The 20,090-nt window shown below is 48.7% G+C and overlaps 1 protein-coding gene across 12 annotated transcripts in view; it reads left to right on the forward strand.

The window, feature by feature from the left end:
* ATXN7L1 (ataxin 7 like 1) overlaps window positions 1-18,974 on the forward strand; it is a 247,649-nt gene extending 228,675 nt beyond the window's left edge. For 8 of the 12 annotated variants that reach the window (XM_047841233.1, XM_047841249.1, XM_047841283.1 and 5 more), the window contains 6 exons: window positions 1,611-1,803; window positions 5,933-6,054; window positions 7,499-7,804; window positions 10,343-11,282; window positions 14,508-14,582; window positions 16,160-18,974. In XM_047841233.1, coding sequence (XP_047697189.1) covers window positions 1,611-1,803; window positions 5,933-6,054; window positions 7,499-7,804; window positions 10,343-11,282; window positions 14,508-14,582; window positions 16,160-16,201 — 1,678 coding nt within the window. In that variant the 3' untranslated portion in view covers window positions 16,202-18,974. Of the gene's footprint in view, window positions 1-1,610; window positions 1,804-5,932; window positions 6,055-7,498; window positions 7,805-10,342; window positions 11,283-14,507; window positions 14,583-14,891; window positions 15,205-16,159 lie in introns of those variants that run through there. The other 4 variants (XM_047841239.1, XM_047841267.1, XM_047841273.1 and 1 more) reach the window with 4 other exon arrangements.
* The last annotated feature ends 1,116 nt before the right edge of the window (window positions 18,975-20,090 follow it).

The raw sequence follows: 20,090 nt of genomic DNA on the forward strand, positions 1-20,090 counted from the left end.
ATTAAGTTAAATGACTGTGCTTTGGGGATCTGGTTTGAACTCAGGTATTTGACAGCTGGAAAGATTTCAGAGCAACGAAGAATTCCGAGGGAAGTTGAGGGAATAGGGAGAAAATCAACGGTGCTGTTCCACACTGCTTGAAGGGGCAGCTTTCAGAGAAGAATACAGAAAACTAATTTTTTTTCTCCAAAACTTCTTTTCTCCCTTTATTTCTCCTTGGACAATCACCTGATGAAAGTGAAAAAGCAGAAAAAACAACTGACAGCTAACTTTGACTATTCCTCTTCTAACTCTTTTACCAACATGAATGTGTTGTTTTTGATTTTGGTTTTGCTTTGTTTTGTTTTGTTTTTTGCTGCTTGTGAAGCATGTAGTGCTTCTGACTATGACACTGCTTTTCTATAAGCTCAGCCGTCATTGAGATGAGATCTGCTAGGTTTTGTTCATACACAAGGAACTCGTTCATGCCTTCATTAAGAAACCTATTTCTGGGGCGCCTGGGTGGCTCAGTCGGTTGGGCGTCCGACTTCAGCTCAGGTCACGATCTCGCGGTCCGTGAGTTCGAGCCCCGCGTCGGGCTCTGGGCTGATGGCTCAGAGCCTGGAGCCTGCTTCCAATTCTGTGTCTCCCTCTCTCTTTGTCCCTCCCCCGTTCATGCTCAGACATGTCTCTCTCTGTCTCAAAAATAAATAAACGTTAAAAAAAAAAAATTAAAAAAAAAAAGAAACCTATTTCTTCAGAACCCACTAGAAGCCAGTCATGCCAGCCTGTAGTTCTGGTGGCTTGTCAAAAATTAAATGGACACATCCATCCTCAGAAGATACAATTGAACTACATGTGACTTGATATTAAGAAACAGATCTGGGGGCACCTGGCTGGCACAGTCAGCAAAGCATGAGACTCTTGATCTCAGGGTCATAAGTTCAAGCCCCACATTGGGTATAGAGCTTACTTATAAAAAGAGAGAGAGAGAGAGAGAGAGAGAGAGAGAGAGAGAGAGAGAAAAGAAAAAAAAAGAAACAAATCTGGCTGTGGAGTAAGAGACTTGTGCCCCATCATTGGGACAAAACCTTTTTTCATGCCAGTAGGGTAACAGTTGCATAAAGCTATAATTTAAGAGTAACAACAAGTATGGGTCTATCTTCATCATCACCGATGGTCTGTTAATTGGTTCGAAGTTGTTTACTCTGTTCAACTTCCTGTCAGGGTCTACTTTCAGAGAGAAGCAACTATCTGGCAAGTGCAAATTACTTAGGTGCAAAGAGATGAGTAATTGTGACTGCATTCATTAGAAGACTGGTTTGAAGTTAACTCTCTGTTACAGTACTGTATTTTATGTTCCACTTACACTATGGGAGTTTTCCCTGGTGCCTGAATTGAAGCCCGGCAGGGCCTAACTTCCGTGGGATCATTTTAGAGAGCTGGTCGGCTCTCTAACCGAGAGCTAACCTGCTCTCAGCCTGAATTTTTGCCTTGTGTCAATCTGCCATTGACCTGCCTTCCTTGGTACGTCGAGAAAGCCGATGGGTCTCCTTCCGAGCTCCCTTCAGCTGAATGGGTCTTGCTGCCTCAGAAAAGTTTATTCTGTCCGTTTCTCTCCTTGCCCTTAGACCATCATCTGCAAATAGCATCAGTAGCAACACATCTTCAAATCACAGTGGCTGCACTCCGGAACCCCCGCTACCCCCAGCTGGAGGTGACCTCACCAGCCGACTGTCAAGTGATGAAGGGGAGATGGACGGAGCCGACGAACCCGAGAAGTTAGACTGTCATTTCTCTACCCACCACCCCAGACCTCTTGCGGTAGGCCACCTTGTTTCCATCCATGCATTCCTCCCCCCTCCCCCGACCCAGTGCTCTGCGGGCATTTAGGTCATCATGTCAGACAGCACGCACTCCCAAGGAGAGGCTGCCAACACAGTGTTTTATGGAAAGGTACACCCTGACATTGAATGATTGCCTTCAAAATACCCTTGAAAATCACAGAAGGAAAGGGCAGGGCTCCCTACTGGTTATAATCCTTTAAACACCTGAGTATCTGTAGGCCAAGGATGCTTGAGAAACGGTGTTTATATAAGCCCACTGGGGAGCTGGCCTTGTGGCCTTGCGCATCGGAATATGGAGCCTCTGGTTTTCCAGAGTTCGTCTGCCTCGCCTGCTTTGGAAACCGTCTGTCTTAGCGGTGTGCCAGGTGCCAGCCCTAGCCGCCTTTCTCCCGTTGATTTGGAGTTTTATTGTTATTAGTAAGTGTGACCATATGGCACCAGAACTGAGAGAGAGAGAGAGAGTGTGTGTGTATAGAGGAGAGGAGAGGAGAGGAGAGGAGAGGAGAGGAGAGGAGAGGAGGAAGCATTTCATGTCAGCATGATTGGCGATTAACATTAAGGTACAATTCCTTCCCAATTCCTTGAAAGAGTCCACTTTTGACAATACAGAAGGTCATTGAAATCAAGGTGGGAAATGTAAGGAGGCATGAGCTGAAGGCTTGTTTATGTTTGCCTTCCAAACACTTAAGAAGGGACTGCCTGGTGCTACCATCACAGAGCTAAAGGCAGGGGGTCCTGGAACATGGGACCCCACAGCCAGGTTGCTCTGCTCCCAGCTTGAGCCCTGCAAGGTTAGCTTCGACTGTCCCTCAATGTCATGGGCTGTGTAGATAAAACCAATCCTGAATCGGGCACCTGGCTGGCTCAGTCAGTGAGACATGCGACTTTTCATCTCGGGATTGTGAGCTCGAGCCCCGTGTGGGGTGGAGAGGTTATTTAAATAAAGAAGATCTTTAAAAAAAAAAAAATCAATCATGCATCAAGATGGAGTGAGTTCCTCCTCCCTTCTATCTGTGTGATGAATGAAGGCCAATTCACTTCCTATTTCTGGGGATGATGTTGACCTGTGGTTCACAAGCAGCCTAAGACTTTGCTGCTTGGCCAGTACAGAAATAGGGACAATGAGGAATGCCTTTGACTGCCAGGAATAAAAAATTGAATCCATACAGTGTATATACACCATGGTTGTTTATTCCTCTCACCTAACAGGATGTCCAGAGATAGATGGTTCCAAGCTTGGCTCAGCATCTCTGCAATATGGTGTTTCTTTCCTTCCTTCCTTCCTTCCTTCCTTCCTTCCTTCCTTCCTTCCTTCCTTCCTGTGTCTATTTATTTTTGAGAGAAAGAGCTGGGGAGGGACAGAGAGAGGGGAGGACAGAGGATCTGAAGTGGGCTCTGTGCTGACAGCAGAAAGCCTGACGAGGGGCTTGAACTTATGAACTGTGAGATCATGACCTGAGCCAAAGTCAGACGCTTAACCGACCGAGTCAGCCAGGCGCCCCTGCAATATGGTGTTTCTGAGGGAGAATCCCTTCAACCCTTTCTGCCTGTCCTACATGATCTCACTGTGTCTGCAACAGCTCTGGTCACATCCTCACCCAGTAGTATTCTCCAAAGAGTGGAAAGGGACGAATGGAAAGGGAGTCTTTCTAAGAAGCCAGCTTCTGTCATTTCTCGGGGAAGAAAATCTTCCAATGAGCTCCCCCAGCAGGCTTCCATTCACATCTGGCAGAAACGGGTCACATGCCCACTCCTACACCAGTTGGTGGATGGGATTGCAGTGACACGGGATGAAAGTAGCCATGATTCTTCTCAAGGTTCTGGGAAGAGACCCCCCTTTCCGTGCTGCCTGCTCTATGTCAGATATCAGAACAAAAGTGCAGATCCATTAGCAAGGAAAGGGTGGGGAGAAGCGGGGGTGGGATGGCGGTTAATGAGACCGGCTACCAGTGGAGTCTGCCATGGTGGCCCATGCAGTGAAGACCTATAGCTCCGCTGAGGGCACAGTGTGCGACTGAGAACAGGAGCCTCTTGGGGCATTTAACCTTGCAGCTATATTGCATGAGAGACATAGAGGGCCTCCAGCTTCCAAGTCTAAAAAAGAGATTGGGCTCTACCAGAAGGCCAGACTCCAGAGTGCAGGATATTTGTCCAAATGACAAACTGCCAGGCTACAGTGGATTAGCTCAACTCTGGGCAGGGCAGATTTGTGTGCCCTTAATGTTCTGCTGATTTAAATGGAAAGGCCATGGATTGTTTCTATGCTTTGTCCTTTCTCTCATGGTCAATTGATACATTAAATCATTTTTTGTAACGAAACAGTCATTCAGGGTGTCTTTAGCAACTGGGATGCAGGAAGAAAAGATGCCTAGACCTGGAACAGGTCCCACATGCTGCTGGGGACCAGCTTCCACATTGGAGAATCCCCTTTGTATATTTTCTTGCTCAATCAGTAAGCACTTGATAATCAGAGTGCAGAAAAGAGTTTTTCATCAGGAGTACCAGATTTGATGGGTGGCAAAATTCTAATGCAAAACCCCCAAAACATAAGCAGAAACAAAACAAAGGGAAGGTCTTGCATTTCCTCCTAAGAACTGTTCCAAAGGCTGGTTCCAGGAAGGGTTTGTGGAATGAGTCCAAACCCAGCACTGTGTCTGGGACGGAGGCCAGGGAGCTGCTGGGAGGTCTGGGGGAAAGAGGAGAAGCTGTGTTTGAGTTATAGAGTCGTATGCAGACTCGCCTGAGCTCTAGACCAGCCACATGCCACCTTCTCAGAGTCCACTTGTGTTTCTGTCTACCGGCCTTCTGCCTGCCCTAACATCATAATCCAGTGACGTTCATTAAACATCTTTACCGCTCATGTTTCAGCCCTGTGCTTTAAATGTGATGGTTTGCTATAAACATTGTGTGGGACCTTGTCTCTCCAATCCATTCTTTAGCCCAAATCCCTTCCCTACCAACCTCATACTGAGGAGGAAGAGGAGAATGAGGTTTTCAGTCTTGATATCTTTATAATCAAGCCAGGTGCATAGGCAGTATTTACATAGAACGTTAAACAGCCGGGGCACCTGGGTGGCTTAGTTGGTTGGCATCCGACTTCAGCTCAGGTCATGATCTCACAGCTTGTGAGTTCAAGCCCCACGGCAGGCTCTGTGCTGACAGCTCAGAGCCTGGAGCCTGCTTCACATTCTGTGTCTCCCTCTCTCTCTGCCATTCCCCTGCTCGTGCTCTGTCTCTCACTCTCTCAAAAATAAACATTAAACACACACACACACACACACACACAAAACAGCCATGTAGTGATTCCATGGTGAAATGTAGTAAAGTATGTAGTAGGTGTGCCGTGAGAGCTCAAAGGGGCGAGGCTGGTCAGATAAGGGCCATTGGGAATGAGAGTCGCAATTACGGCACTGGGGGAGGGGAGAATTGGGACTGCAAGAGAAGAGGGAAGGGGGTGGCCAGCGGAGGGAACAGCACAAATGGAAGCTTGGTGGTGGTGACATGTTGCCTAGAAGTGCTGAGAGGCGGACGTGAGGTCAGGACTAGGGAAGGAAGGAGTTCAGCCTAGTTGGAAGTCAAGTGGCTCTGTTGACAACAGATAGGAAAGCTCCAACCAGATGGCAGATTGCATCAGGACAAGCAGCTTCTGTGACCGTAATGAGAGGCAGGGAACCGCCGAGTCCCCGGAGAAGATGGATGGATGACACCGTAAGCGGGCGGTGCTGAAAAATCACCCTGGCTGCTGGTTGTTCTCAGTTTGGTTTGGTTTGTTGCTGTGTTTGGTTTTTTTTTTGTTTTGTTTTTTGCGGGGATTTTTTACCCTAAAATGCTGGTTTGGTCCAGGTGTAGAGAAGGTAGCCCTCTGTGCCACAGAAAACTGAATGTCACTATTGTTGAGTCATAACAACAAGTTATGCAGAAAATCTAAAACACAAACGAAAGCACCGCAGAAATATTTTTGGCTTCGGAACTATTTGCTTCTTTATTTTGAGTAAAATTGTACCCCTGTGTGTTTTTGTGCAAATGTTATTTTTCTCTGCATGGTCTATATTAGCTTATTAACCTGTAATCAAAATTTAAATGTTTTTTTTTTTTTTTCCTCACAGTTTTGCTCATTCGGGAGTCGCCTCATGGGACGAGGGTACTATGTGTTTGATAGAAGATGGGATCGTTTTCGATTCGCACTAAACTCCATGGTAGAAAAACACTTGAATTCCCAGATGTGGAAGTAAGTGCGCAGTTTTCGTGCTGTATGTGCTCAGAGCTGCCCCACGATGGTCTGAACCCCAGCTTTCTAGATCAATGTTGGCAGTTGGCTTTTCGTAGAGCAAAATGATTCTGAGAACAGGATCCATGATTAATTCTTTAATGTCAGCGCTTCTTAATGCCTTGCCCCCAGTTTTTCAGAGACGCATTGGATATATGGTATGCTTTGTCTTTCTTTGGAGATCATTTTTCTGTTGGTAATCTTCTAAACTAGGTGAAAAGAGTAGTAGATAAGATCTCGTGTATGCAAGAGTGTTAAAGGGCCTTTATGCTCTGACTGAGAACATCTAAGGATACTAAGAATATGCCTCTGTTTGTAATGTCAATGCTACAGTGTCGATGCTAAAAACTTCACTATGGTTATGGACCAATTTCTAATTGTTTAATGTCCTGTGGAAAAAATATGTACAGCGGCCAACAAGGCAGAGCCCAGGCGATGTTTGAAGTTGGTTAAGCTTGTCTTTGGCCCTTCCCACCTAGCTAGATCTCTCTCCTCGCCTCTCCCTGTGTTTCTCTCCACCCTAAACCCCAGCTTCTATTCCATCTCTCTGAGCCCCCTTTGTTCTCCAACACCTCCCAATAGGAGAGTCATAAAAAGGGAAGAAAACTTCCTGATTTAGGCAAATGCCACTATGAGAGAATGACAAGCTAGACCCTCTCCAACCACGGCACATAAGGAGCACCAGTGCCGGCCACTCAAGCCCACTGGCAGCCCCCACCCCCACCCCCACCCCTACCCAGGTGAGTTCTTAAGACCTCACAACCCATTAGAGTCATGGATCCCTCAGGTCTAGGCCCGGGAAAGGCCAACGCCAAACCCCTCACCCTGCCTGCCCAGGGAAGCCCAGGAAGGGCAGGAAGGCTTTCCTGAGACACGGGAGGGTGCTGTGGGTGGTGGGCCTGGGAACAGAATTCAGAGCTTGCCCCTCCCCCAGCTTCCCTCCTCTCTCCCAGGCAGCCCCTTTTCACCACGACGCCCAAAGAGCTTCTGGACCCAAGCTCGTAGCAGAAACAAGCCCCACAGTGTGTGCCGTAAACTGGCCTAGTGGACTCAACGTTGACACTTGCCACAAAGTAGGAAAGGGCCACAAGAGAAGCTTATCGTTTCTTCCCACTGAAGCGACTGCTCAGTGTGTCTAAAAGGCACCCTTGGTTTCTGCCTGTGTCCATTCTAAACGCCAACACACGGGCACTGCATGCGGGGTTACCGTGTTCTCAGTTATTTGGTTGTTTATCCTTCTGCACTTGTTCCCCCAAGATGGCAGCCCACCCCGGTGATTCTTTCCGCTCTTTGCTCTCCTGTGTTGTGGAAGTGTAAATCCCGGACACGTGGAAGGAATGTGTTGATCTGTATTTCGCTACCTGGTGTCCTGTCAGCTCAAGCTCCATATTCCTTTCCTCCTCAGGCACAGAAACCCGAGCCACAGGGCGTCAGGTCCCTCCCCCCTTTTCAGGACTTGCCTAACCAATCTGCTGTCACTGAGCAACATTGGGGCTGCCTGGGTGTCAACTCTGGAAAGCGTAGCACCCCGCTGCCCTCTCAACCTCGCTGCCCAAACCCCAGGCCCCGACGGGCCCGAACCTGGAGGGATGGCAGCCGATGGGGGCGTGGAAGACATTAGGAAGAAAAGGAACGGCCAAGACTCTTTTTTCTTTAACAAGCATTTAACTCTGCATCAGGAGACGCCAACACAGTATTCTCTTTCAGCCAGGTCAGCATCTGGATCTCCATGCCAGCTGGCAGGGGAGGATGGGCACTGTCAGTAATTTATGCGCATCTGTGGGCTTTTGTACGGGACTTCCCTAGGCCGGCGTGCAAAGTTTAAACCAGGGCACAGTCCACAAAGCTGAAATCCGCTGCCATTTGGCACCTAGAAAAACATATAAACTATTTAGCACGGGATGGGGGGGGAGGGGGAGGGACCCCCCGGGACAGTGAGCCTCCACATGCCCCTCACTCCCCTGCCTTCTCTCCCCTCTGCCTCTGCTATCCACTTATGATTAGTGGGGGGAAAGAAGGAAAGGGATAGAGAGTAGGCTAAAAAGTAGCATCCATCCCAGTCCTGAGTGCCAGCTGGGCAAGACTGGGGACTTCAGCCCTGCTTGTCCACACAAGTTGAAGCACACATTTATACTATTGAATGGGAAAGTTACAAATTGGGACGTTCAGAGTAGATCCCACTGAAGGGCACTGACTGGGGTCCTCTCTAAATGAGCCATCTGGTATTCAGAAAATAACATTTATTACAAGTAACTGCAAACCTCTGCCCACGTGTATTTCTATCCACATTTTAGCTAGTAAGAAACTTGAGTCAGGGAAAGATGGAGTGGATTGCCTGTGGCACCACAGCCAGGAACAGAGACAGCAGGGAGAGTGTGCTCATGCCACACGTTCCAAGGAATCGCCCCTAAAGCGTCAGGAAGGGGTTGTGCAGTGCCAGACAGTTTTAAGGGCGTGTCTAGACCTTTCCGGTCTGATATCATGGGAGTCCTTGCCCAGCATGCTTAGTTATGTTGCTGCTGAGAATTCACCTGCCCACCCATCCAGCCACCCACCCACCTACCCACCCATCCATCCATCCATCCATCCATTCACTCATTAGTTCATTGCAACAAGAACTAACGTAGCACTGATTTAGTGTGGACAGGATCTTTTACGTTCTTTAGGCCTAAGAAAAAGTAGATTTTCGAACATCATCGTGGCCACAGTGGATTTGGCAACATTTTTCTCTTATATTTGATCTGTTTGATCTGATGTTTTCAAGGACACTGTGCTTCTGTATTCAAGGACTCCTCTGGATTCCACCCTAAAGATGGAAACCATAGGCTCCACCAAATTGCAGGCAGGACACTGAATCTTCAGGGCAGCGCTAGGAGAGGCATTTCCTTCACAGTGGGGCCTCATCCTGCTGCTGCAGCCAAGAGAGTGGCCTCCAAGGACAGAAGGCTTTTGAGAGGCCTCGTCTCACATCTTGCTCGAAGCTATGGGGGTGCAGGCCCCAAGCCTGCCCACCTTCAAGTACCACTTTCAAAGAAAGAGAGCTAGTTCCTAACTGCTGGGGTGGGGGTGGGGGGCTCAGCTACACTGAAAATGATTTCCAGGCAAAAGTGGGGGGTGGGGGGTGGGGAGCAAGGGGAGAACTAGGAAAGAGCCCGTTTGAAAATACTCACCTGGCTCCTGAGGTCAGTATCCCTTCCTGCAGAATAAAATCAGGAACGAACGGTGACCCCCAAAGCCCCTATGCTCCTCCTCCTGGTTCCCAGAGTAGCAGCAATATTGACCCAGGCCATGGTTTGGACATGGGAGTCAAAAGACAGAGTTTATAGGCAGGCCCCAAGAGTGACCCGCCACTGGGTGCTGCCCTTGGTTCCACAGAGTACAGGAGACAGGGAGTTTGCTCCCAGGGACCCCCAACCTCCTGGAAGACCCTCCTCCCCCCGACCTTGTGTTCTCCTGTGCCCACATCCTGCATCTGTCTTCAGAACAAAGTGGAAAGTCCCGATCCCCTTGTCTGGATACATGCGGGTCCCTATCTTCTCACCTCACCCTGACACAGAGATGGGGAGGCCTGTGGGAGGGCAGCCACACCCCCACTGTAGCTCCCCAGAGCGAGAGCCAAGGTTGGGTGAGGTGAATAGAAATAAATCAGCAACAGCAGCCCCAGGCTCACGTGGACACGCCTCTCTGGAGTAAACCGGAGCCTGCAGGCAGCAAAGGCCCGAGAATGCTGGCCTGGGAGCAGGGGGGGAGGCAGGGCACAGGAGGGGCTGGGAAGCCCTGAGCGGCAGTGTGCAGGGGTGACCCCGGGGTGCCGGTGGCAAAGCCCTGTCCTCACACCTCTTACTTCAAGCCAGGACCTAACTGTGAAATGACTACTGCTCATTAAAAACCACCTTCATCACTGCCAGAAAAAAAAAAAAGAGAGCAAGAACACTGTTGGGGAAATTTCTATTCTAAATAACATTCGCCTTTATTCACGAAGCCAAATCAGCCATTATCCGGTAGCCAAGCGTGGAGACAAGGATGTGAAAACCTGAAAGCATTCAATATAGGTTGCTGGATGTTGCAATGGGGGGAGCCACAGGGAAGGGCCATAATTCAGAGTCCGCCATCCTCCAAGGCTTCATCCTCCATAGTCTGGTTCTACTGGGGTTCCTCTGTAGCCCTGAGGCTCACACTTACTCGAGCCTCTGGAGCAGTGCCAAGCCTGTTTCTCACGGTTTCTCTCTCACTCTTCTCTCATGTTTAGGAAGATCCCTCCTGCGGCAGATAGCCCCATGCCCTCGCCAGCAGCCCACACCTCCACCCCCGTTCCAGCATCCGTTTTACAGCCTTTCAGCAACCCCAGTGCTGTGTATCTTCCTTCAGCCCCCATCAGCTCGAGACTCACCTCTTCTTACATAATGACATCAGCCATGCTCTCAAACGCAGCTTTTGTGGCGTCGCCGGACCCGAGCGCCCTCATGTCACACACCACAGCTTTCCCCCATGTGGCTGCAACCCTCAGCATCATGGACTCAACCTTCAAGGCCCCATCCGCCGTGTCCCCGATACCAGCCGCCATCCCTTCCCCATCCCACAAGCCATCCAAAACCAAAACCAGCAAATCCTCAAAAGTCAAAGACCTGTCCGCCCGTAGCGACGAGTCTCCAAGTAACAAAAAGAGGAAGCCGCAGCCTTCGACTTCCTCCTCCTCCTCCTCATTATCCTTGCAGACATCCCTCTCGTCTCCATTATCAGGGCCCCACAAAAAGAACTGTGTGTTGAATGCCAGTTCAGCTTTGAACTCCTATCAGGCGGCCCCTCCCTATAACAGTCTGTCTGTGCACAACTCCAACAATGGGGTGAGCCCACTCAGTGCCAAACTGGAGCCCTCAGGACGGACCTCGCTGCCCAGTGGCCCCGCGGACATAGTGAGACACGTGGGCTCGGTGGGCGGCAGCAGTGACTCCTGTCCCCTCTCTGTGCCCTCCCTTGCAGGGGACCTCTCTCTGGCCTCACACAATGCCGTGTCTTCGCTGCCCCTCTCTTTTGACAAATCAGAAGGAAAAAAGCGTAAGAACTCGAGTTCTAGTAGCAAAGCCTGTAAAATCACTAAAATGCCTGGTATGAATAGCGTTCACAAAAAGAACCCACCCGGCCTTCTCGCACCGGTGCCCGATCCCGTTAACAGCACCTCCTCTCGGCAGGTAAGGGACCCGTGTTTCCAGGGGCCTCCCGGCGCTGCCTTCACGGGCTCTGGGGGGGCAGAGGGAGCTGGGCAGCGCCCCTGCTCAGCCAGGTAGCTCAGGTAACAGAGCAGCCTCCGTTCCGAGAACCGAGTAGTTGACGAGGACTTTGCCGCTTCGTGCTAAGTAAGCTGTCACGAGCGAGCGCTGCGCGCATGTCACTTACTTTAAACCTCACCACCCAGCGCAGTCGGTGCAATTGTCAGCACCACTCTACAGAGGGGGACGCTGAGGCACGGGGAGAGTCTGAGCTCCGCCTCCTCTTCTGTCGCTTTTGGATCTTGAGTTTTGAGCACAATTTCATTACATCTGGTCTATGGGAATCCCCTCCGTGAGAGCCCGAGGCCCAGGCAGGTCCAGTGATGACCCGGGCCACCTGGGCTATGGTAGGCGGTGCTACTGCCTCCCCCGGGTGACTGGCTGTCCCCACTCTTCCAGGCAACCTCGGCCCCACCTCCTCCTATGATAAAACTGCATCTCACACCTATAGGCACAGAAGGGTCCGATGCCACCTGCAAATAGGAGGGTGTGTTGTGAGGAAGTCTGGGAAAGTGGGGCGTGGTCTGAGAAGAGCCCAAGACCAGCCATCCTCAAATCTGATCTTTTCCCCCAGGCAGGGGAGCTACTTAGCAAAGGCCCACCCCCTCCAGACTCTGCTAGGAGAGGGCAGAGGTGGTGGGAGGGCCCGACCTGAGCCTGAGCCCCACCGGGGCAGCAGGGCGGACAGGGGGCTACAGCTGCCCACATTTAGAATGAAGTGGGCCGGACCCTAAGGCCAGCCCTGTCTAAGGAAGAGGACTATGGAGGGATGAGAGGCAGTTAAACAGATGTTTTAATTTTTATGTCATCTTTATATGAGACTTGTTACAACCTCACAAAGAGAACATCTGGGGGGGTGGTTCACAAATCACAGGTAAACACCTGAGAAACCGCACGTTTGGATCTCGGGGGCCAGACAGGCTGCACACTGAGGCCAAGGGGAGACAGGGGGAGATGTAGGTCCTCCCACTAGAGCCCTGTGGCTGCTGCAGATGCGCCACCATCTGACCCCCCCCCCGCCCCCAATTCCAGGGGTGCAGAGGAAAGGGGCTGGCACCCACAGACTAAGCTGCTGGTCCAGGCCACCTCCAGGTCTCAGGATGAAGGGTAGAACCAGGGCTTTCTAAACTTGAACTTGCACAGGCAGCCCCTGGGGGTCTTATGAACCTGCAGACTCTTTGTCAACAGGTCTGGGGTGCCACTCTCTGGCTTACAGGCCACACCCTGAGCAACAAGGCTATAGTGTCACCCATTTTATTTTTAAAAGTTTTTATTTATTTATTTATTTATTTATTTATTTTGAAAGAGAGAGAGAGCCGGGGAGGGTCAGTGAGAGAGGAAGAGAGAATCCCAAGGAGGCTCTGTGCTGTCAGCACAACACCCAGTGTGGGACTCAAACTCATGAACCATGAGATCACGACCTGAGCCAAAATCAAAAGTCAGGCACTTAACCGACTAAGCCACCCAGGTGCACCTAGTGTCACCCACTTTATATAAAGTTCTAGCTACTAACACTTACTTCTGGGATGGGCTCTGTTCTAAGCACTTCAGATATATTAATTCCTTTCATTGTTACCTGTTATTACCCCCATTTTACAAATGAGTAAACCGAGGCACAGGAAGGTTAAACAATGTGCCCAAAGTCATACAGCAAGGAAATAGTAGGGCTGAGATTTAAACCTAGGCAATTTGACTCTGGAGTCTAGACTCTTAACCCCCATGCCTCTGTGTTAATGTTGCCCTGTTTGTTCTTGGGTCAGCAGGACTCTATGAAATATTTAGTAAACACAATGAATTAGTCAAAAATGAATGAATGAAAAAGTTTAGTAAACATAATGCATTAGTCCTGAAAGGAGCAGATGAGCCTCCAGCAGAGTATTTATCAGGAGGGAAATCAAAAAAGCAGATTACTTGAACAGCTGCCTTGGTCTAGCCAGCACTGGCTCCCTAATGCAGGCAATACTTGCCTGGGTGCTTGTCACCAGGCCATTAAGAAAAGGCTTTGTCCAGGGGCACCTGGGTGGCTCAGTCGATTAAGCATCTGACTTCAGCTCAGGTCATGATCCCATGTTTTGTGAGTTGAAGCCCCGCATTGGGCTCTGTCCTGACAGCTCAGAGCCTGGAGCCTGTTTCAAATTCTGTGTCTCCCTCTCTCTCTGCCCCTCCCCTGCTCATGGTTTGTCTCTCTGTCTCTCAAAATAAATAAATGTTAAAAAAAAAAAAATTTTTTTTTAAAGAAAGAAAGAAAAGGCTTTGTCCAGGGTCACCACTGGTGATTTCCAAGTGTTGGGGAAAGGCCTTTGCAATCAGTGTTGATCCCATTAGGAGACTGGAGAAGCATAACATAGGTTGAGAAATTCAAGGTATGGGCTTTGGGAACCAAATAGGGCTCTCTTAAATTGTATCTGGGAAGCATAAGACCAGAATTGCCACAGAGATATTAAATTGAACCAAAACAAGACTGCCAATGTAAGGCAAACATCTTTATGCAAAGGTGAGTTAACGTAGAGGACGATGCTCTCTATAGGTCTCTATAGGCTCCAGGAGGAGCTGCCTGCCAGAAGGGTAATCACCTGAGGAACGAGCTCCCCAGGTGCCCAGGACGGTCACAGAGAAAGGGAAGGAGCCCCATAGCCACACCCACCTGCCCCCAGCGCCGTTTGCCTTGTTTTCTGAAGAATAGCAAGGTGTTGGCTATGTCTTCTGGCCAAGAAAACTGACCCAGAAAAAGATGCAGGCTTTTATCCTGAGCTAGTCCAAGGGAATCTGAGCCGGAAACCAGATGAGTCTGGGACTGCTCTGCGAGGTCAGGGATGGAAAAACTGGGGCCTCTGCAGGGTTAAATGCCCCACCAGGAGGGGTCAGGCCTCTTGCCAGATGCTTTTATCCTCACCCCCTGAAACTCACGGTCTACATCTGGGAAGCAAAATGAAGAGTTCCCCTCCATTCTGCTTTCTCTCTGGGCCGGGAAGGGTGTCAGCAAGATGCCCCCCAAGGCATTTTCATCTCCTCTGCCATCTGAGATGGAAACACTAGCCATGCACCGCTCGGAGGGAGGGATGGCGCTCTTGTACCCCGGGCGGCGCAGGGTCCCGGGAGTCTTTCACGGGCTGGCGGATCTGAGTGCGCCTCGCTGGTGTCTTTCAGGTTGGGAAAAATAGCAGCCTACCTTTGTCACAGTCCAGTCCGTCAAGCATATCCAGCCCAGGACACAGCCGACAGGTAAGGTACTGAGGGGGACGTGCACAGGGTCACCAACACAGAGGCATGGGCAGTGGGGCAGACCCTAGCTCAAATCTCTGCTCCAACTAAGAACAAAGCTTCCTGACTTCCAAAGCTAGGCCTTCTGGTTAGTAGCTGTGTGCCCTTGGTCGAATTACTTAACTTCTCTGTGCTTTAGTTTCCTCACCCATAAGGGGATCATAATGGCCCCCACCTCCTGTGGCTTTTGTGAAGATTAATCTATTCACCTAAAGCCTCTAGAAAATGCCTAACACATAGCACACAAGTATGAGCCCCGATTTTTATTAGCAGCTGTGTGATATTAGGCAGAGTAACTTCTCTGGGTCTCAGTGTTTCCATCTGTTAAATAGCAAAGGTGATGCCTACCTCCTAATGTTGTTGAGAAAATTAATGGTTTTGACTGCAGGGCCTCGCTAGGGACACCCATCAGTCAGTCCTCTCTCAAGGCCTCTGGTGAGCTGTAGCTACTGTTCAAGATGTGGTTTCCTGGTGGGAACATCCAGGGTAGATGCAGCAGTTTTTACAAATTCGAGGTGTGAGAGTAGTCAGTGTACAAATGATTTGCTACGAGGGACTGTGCGTGCCCCTGGGGGAAGCCAGGGTGGGTAGGGGATGGGGGTTTGTAGGTTACATGTGACTGGAAAAAATAAACGTATGGTGGTGTTATGTTGTCTTCAACGGGCTACAGGTTTTGTAGAGAACAAATTGCAATGTGTTTGTCTGCATTTCGGCCTTTGAGGTCTCCCCACAGATGTCAGGGTGGTGTGTGGGTGAAGATTATAGGAAAACCGTTTTTGTATCCCTAGATCAAGGAGCGCGTCTCCATCATTTTGGGTCACTTTGTGCCTGAGCACCTGAAGCCTATCCTCTGTGGGGGGTAGGTGGGGGCAGGGGTCTGGGCCCTGGCAACCTGCCTCTGATCTTGACAAGCCTCCTGCACGGGTTGCTGGGTCCACCCAGAGGCCACACGGTCACCCTTAACAAATGTAATAATAATCAAATAGCCACCGTTCGTGGTGGCTTTTTCTGCAGGTGCCGCGCTGAGCCCTTTACATACATATAGACCTGTTAGCAACCCTGTGAAGGACCAGTGATGAGCCTCATGTTACAGATTGGAGATACCCGGGCGAAGAGGCTAAGTAACTTGAACCCAAAGCCTCTATGTTAATCCAACACTACACTTCTTCCTTAGATAATTCTCCGTGTGGTGCACAGGTTAGGTAGGAAAAGGTAAATGAACAGAGGCCAAAAAAAAAAAAAAAAAAAAAAAGTGGTTAATTATTGCAGTTCTCTCTCTGGGAAGGGAACCACACCCCCACCCCACCACATGCATGTCCACGGGGTTTGCTCCTGTGTTTTCCCCCAAGCTAGGATCTTTGTGGCCACCTCACATGCCCCTCCTTTGCTCATTTGCCTCGTTTCTTTGCCCAAGGCAAGAGATGGGACGGTTGCCTTAAGGGTCACACCAGACGGAGAAAGCGGAGGCTCCGTTCTTGAGTTCTTGCGGGTAATCCCCAGTGTGTGGTTTCTACACAAGCTTTTCTTTTCTTTCCTAGAAGACCACCAACAGAACGGGCAGGATCAGGACTCTTCCGTAACAAGACTGTGAAGCCACTTCCAAACCAATGCCTGGCCACCCGGGGCTGAGGCGGGAGGAGCAGGGAGGGGTGTGCGCAGCCGGGGAGAGTCTGTTTCCTGTGCCGGCGGGTGGCTCTGGCCTTTCTTCTTCCTTTTTTAATTGACCGGTTTTTAGTTCCGAAGAGAAAGCAAAAGGCAAAAGAACGTGAATTTAAGATTCACAGAAAACAGTACCAGTGTTTTGTTTCGGTTCCTTCATTTGCCACGTGTACGCGTTCTTCCAAGTTCGGGGTCGGCCCTCTATAGCTTCCGATGCTGCTACCGCACCATCCTTTTGCTCCAGCCAGGAGAGTAGACGCTGCGTCAGTTCCTGGTTGGCGTTGTCTGAAACTCTTGAACCTGAGCACACGCCGTGCTCCTTCCCTAGACCTCTCCCACCTGTCCCTTCTATCCCCTCCCACCTGCCGCTCACGGGGTCCCCACTGGCCTTCGGGAAGGGGCTGGCTCTCACGAGCTCCCCTCTGGACAGCGTGCTGGGGGAGGGGCTTTGCTGGGAAACAGCCTGTGTCTGGGGCGCAGAGAGCCGAGAGCTGCGGGGCGGGGCTGAGCGCCCCCAGCAGGTTCCTGCGCTGCACCAGCACCGTAGGAGCCCGACGCTGTGGGCAAGTTGGAGAAAAGTGGCCACTGAACTATGTCGTTTACCCAATACCACTGTCCAGCTGTGCAGCTCAGAGAGGATATACTGGGTCAGGAACAGGGGCTGGAATGGGCCTGGAAGGTGACAGGAAGCAGAGCATATGGGTAGGGGAAGATATCCCTCAAAAGACCGAGGAAACTGGGTGACTGATCATCGGAGCTTGTTAGGAATACACGCTGCCAAATCCCTTCCTGGGTGCCGTGCACAAGGGCCCCAAAGCTGGGTGAGCCAGAGAAGGAGGAATCCCAGGGAAAAGGCACGAGACCCCAGTGCCCACAGCGATGGAGGTTCCTAAGCTGCCCTCCGGGGCCAGGCAAGAGGAGAAAACGCAAGGGTGGGAGTGCAGGAAGGGTCTGAGGGAAAGCTTCCGTGGAGGGTTAAGTATCCAACGCCTGGTGAGAATAAATACTAGCACTGCCCGCGCCCCTCCGTGCCCTGGGCCCCAGGGTCCCGTGCAATCAGCATTCCCATAGATCAGCTTATACTAGGTTATCACAAGCCCCGACTCACAGCACCCCCACCCCCAGAAAGGCATAGTAAGCCCAGCCACCGACTAATGAGGAAGAGCCATTTGGAAGAGAGGGAAGAAAGAAGCCAGAGCCCTGCAGCTACAAAACTGTTCACACTGGAGTTTTGAAAGAAGTAGCAATACGATTAGCTCTAAGAGGGAATCATAATCAGGAATTCACAATATGACATAGGCATCCTGCGCTATTAATCATGAAACTTTGCGGACGAGATAATAGCAAGAGATCCTAGGAAGTTTTGCTTCATCCCTAAATCAGAAATGAATGCCAGTTTTACAGCTGGACCCAAACCCTCATCCCGGCCCTCAAGTTCCCCTTTTCTTCCCCATCCCCTCAACCCAAAGATCAGACTACTGTTAAGTTTCACCACATTAGATTTTGGGAAGACGGGAAGCAAACGGAGTGATTTGTATCAATGGAATTGCACTGACAGTGTTTCTTATAGGATTCCTAAAATTTTTAATATAAAATGAAGATTTTTTTAAAAATCAGGAGTTGATATTAGGTACCAGGACATTAGTTCAGACGATTTCATTTTTATTTCTACAGTGTTAAAAGTGCACTTATATGCTGGTTTATTTACGTCTTGGGAAAAAGAGACTGCAAATTGAAGGGAAGATGGTTACTCTTTCTTTTTTAAAAAAAAAAGTTAAGGCAGATTTTAAGACTTATAAATGTTTAAGAAATTATAAACAGGTTAGACCCTTTGGAAAAAAGTTTAGAAGATATTCTTAAAGTAAATTTTTATAGTGTTAATTTTGTAATAATTTATGTTTTACTATATTACAGAGCTAACTGACCAGAATAGTTTCAGAAACAATATGAAACGTAGGAAAGTTTAAGCAATGTTTATATTTTTAAAATGTTCTTTGAATTATGTTTTTATTGTACATTTATTCCAACTGAAAAGTATGTACATATCTTTGTTATTTTTGCACAACTTTTGTCTTGTTCGGTTTTAAGAAGTCTGTTGGTTTTTTTTGTTTTGTTTATAATTTATTTTAAGTTGTAAAAACTTGCAGGAGTAACAAAAAACAAAAAAAAATCTCAGCAACAAAATAACCCTCTGAGTTACAAACTCTTACACTCGAAGAGGGAAAACAAAGGTTGAGAGATTAAGTGGCTGCTTCTGAGAAATAATGTCTCGACAGGGACTAACGGAGCAATTCAATAGGTTTCGATGTGTGAGCTGTCTCCATCTGGAATTGCAAGCTGGAATAAAGAGGCCCCCCACCGATGCTGCTTACTTGGTGAAAGACTGGCTCTGACCAAGGTGAGGACATTGCTGGAAAACTGAGCAAAAAAGGGAAAACCCACGGTGTTTCTTCCTTCACAATCAACCACAGGTTTACTTTATAACGATGTATTAAAAACTCACAGCTTGAAAAGTGGAATGCAAATAAAAGGTTTTCTTTGGGTTTGTTTTAATGGAGTTCAACTGGACCAGCCTATTAAGCATTATTAGGGTGATCTCCTTTGGGTACTTCTGCTCATCCCCCCCAACCCCTCCCTTCCCAGCCCCTTGACTGCACACACACACACACATCACCACCACCTCCACCCCACCCCCCATCTACCTGAAGATCTCGTGACTTGTCGCCAGCCATAGAGGCTCGAAAGCTCTGGTTGTTAAGCATAACACAATGCATAGACCTGTCAGCCATAAAAAAAAAGCGACTTGGATAACTTGTATGCCTTCTTTTGTATCAATGTACCAATTGTAAATAATGCTGATCAACCTTTGTAGAGAATAGTTTCTACAGCATATTCTATTATTGCTGATTCTCAGTGAACTCTTGTTTTCAAAAAGGAAAAAAAGAAATTTTCTATTTACACCTTATATTTTGTTATGCCGTCGGCCCATGGCACTTTAACAAAACTCTGTGGGTTTCACGTAGCTGGTCAGTCATGGGGTATATTCAATAACTGTTGTTGCACAGACAAGAATTTGCACCTGCTCATTTGTCCTTTCCTACTACCGATTTTTAGAACCTTTTCCAGAAGAATTTTGGAGAAAGCATGTCCAAACATTCTAAACAAATGCCACACTTGTGGAGTGGGTTTCTTTTCTACGATCCATATTTTGTAACACTAAGTATTTTCCTTCTTTGTCCCATACCTTTACATATTAGCACTACCAGATAGAATTCATTCCATGCCTGTGATATTGTAAGCAGAATAAATGTCTAAAGTAGGTGTAAATAGTAAATTCTATGGCTTACAGTTTTAAAAGGAAAGAACAAACACGTATCTATTGATACTGCCATGGTTTCAGCACCAGGCCTGGAGACATTCTCCAGTGAGCGATTGTAATTTTTTTTTTTTTGCTTTTTTTTTTTTTTGTAACATGGCTTTGTAAATAAAATAATTTATATGTTTGTAAAACAAAGTCTTCGGGTTTTCATAAAATTTAGATGTTTGTCATTTCTTTTTTCTTTTGGATGAAAGTGCTCCCACCTGATGAGCGTTCCTGCTAAAATACACATTTGCTAGAAGAGAGGGAATTCATTCAACGCATGTTTATGGAGCATCTTGTCGTGGCTGCCCCTGAGCTAGGCGCTCTGTGTTCAGCGAAGAGAAACAGACACAGTCCCAGCTGCTTTCTGGAAGCAACCCAGTGGGGAAGACAGTAAATAAATAAACATATGATCAAATGTGTAATTACAGATTGTGGCAAATGCTGTG

The sequence above is a fragment of the Prionailurus viverrinus genome, chromosome A2 (assembly GCF_022837055.1).
Source record: "Prionailurus viverrinus isolate Anna chromosome A2, UM_Priviv_1.0, whole genome shotgun sequence".
NCBI classification, from domain to species: Eukaryota; Metazoa; Chordata; class Mammalia; order Carnivora; family Felidae; genus Prionailurus; species Prionailurus viverrinus.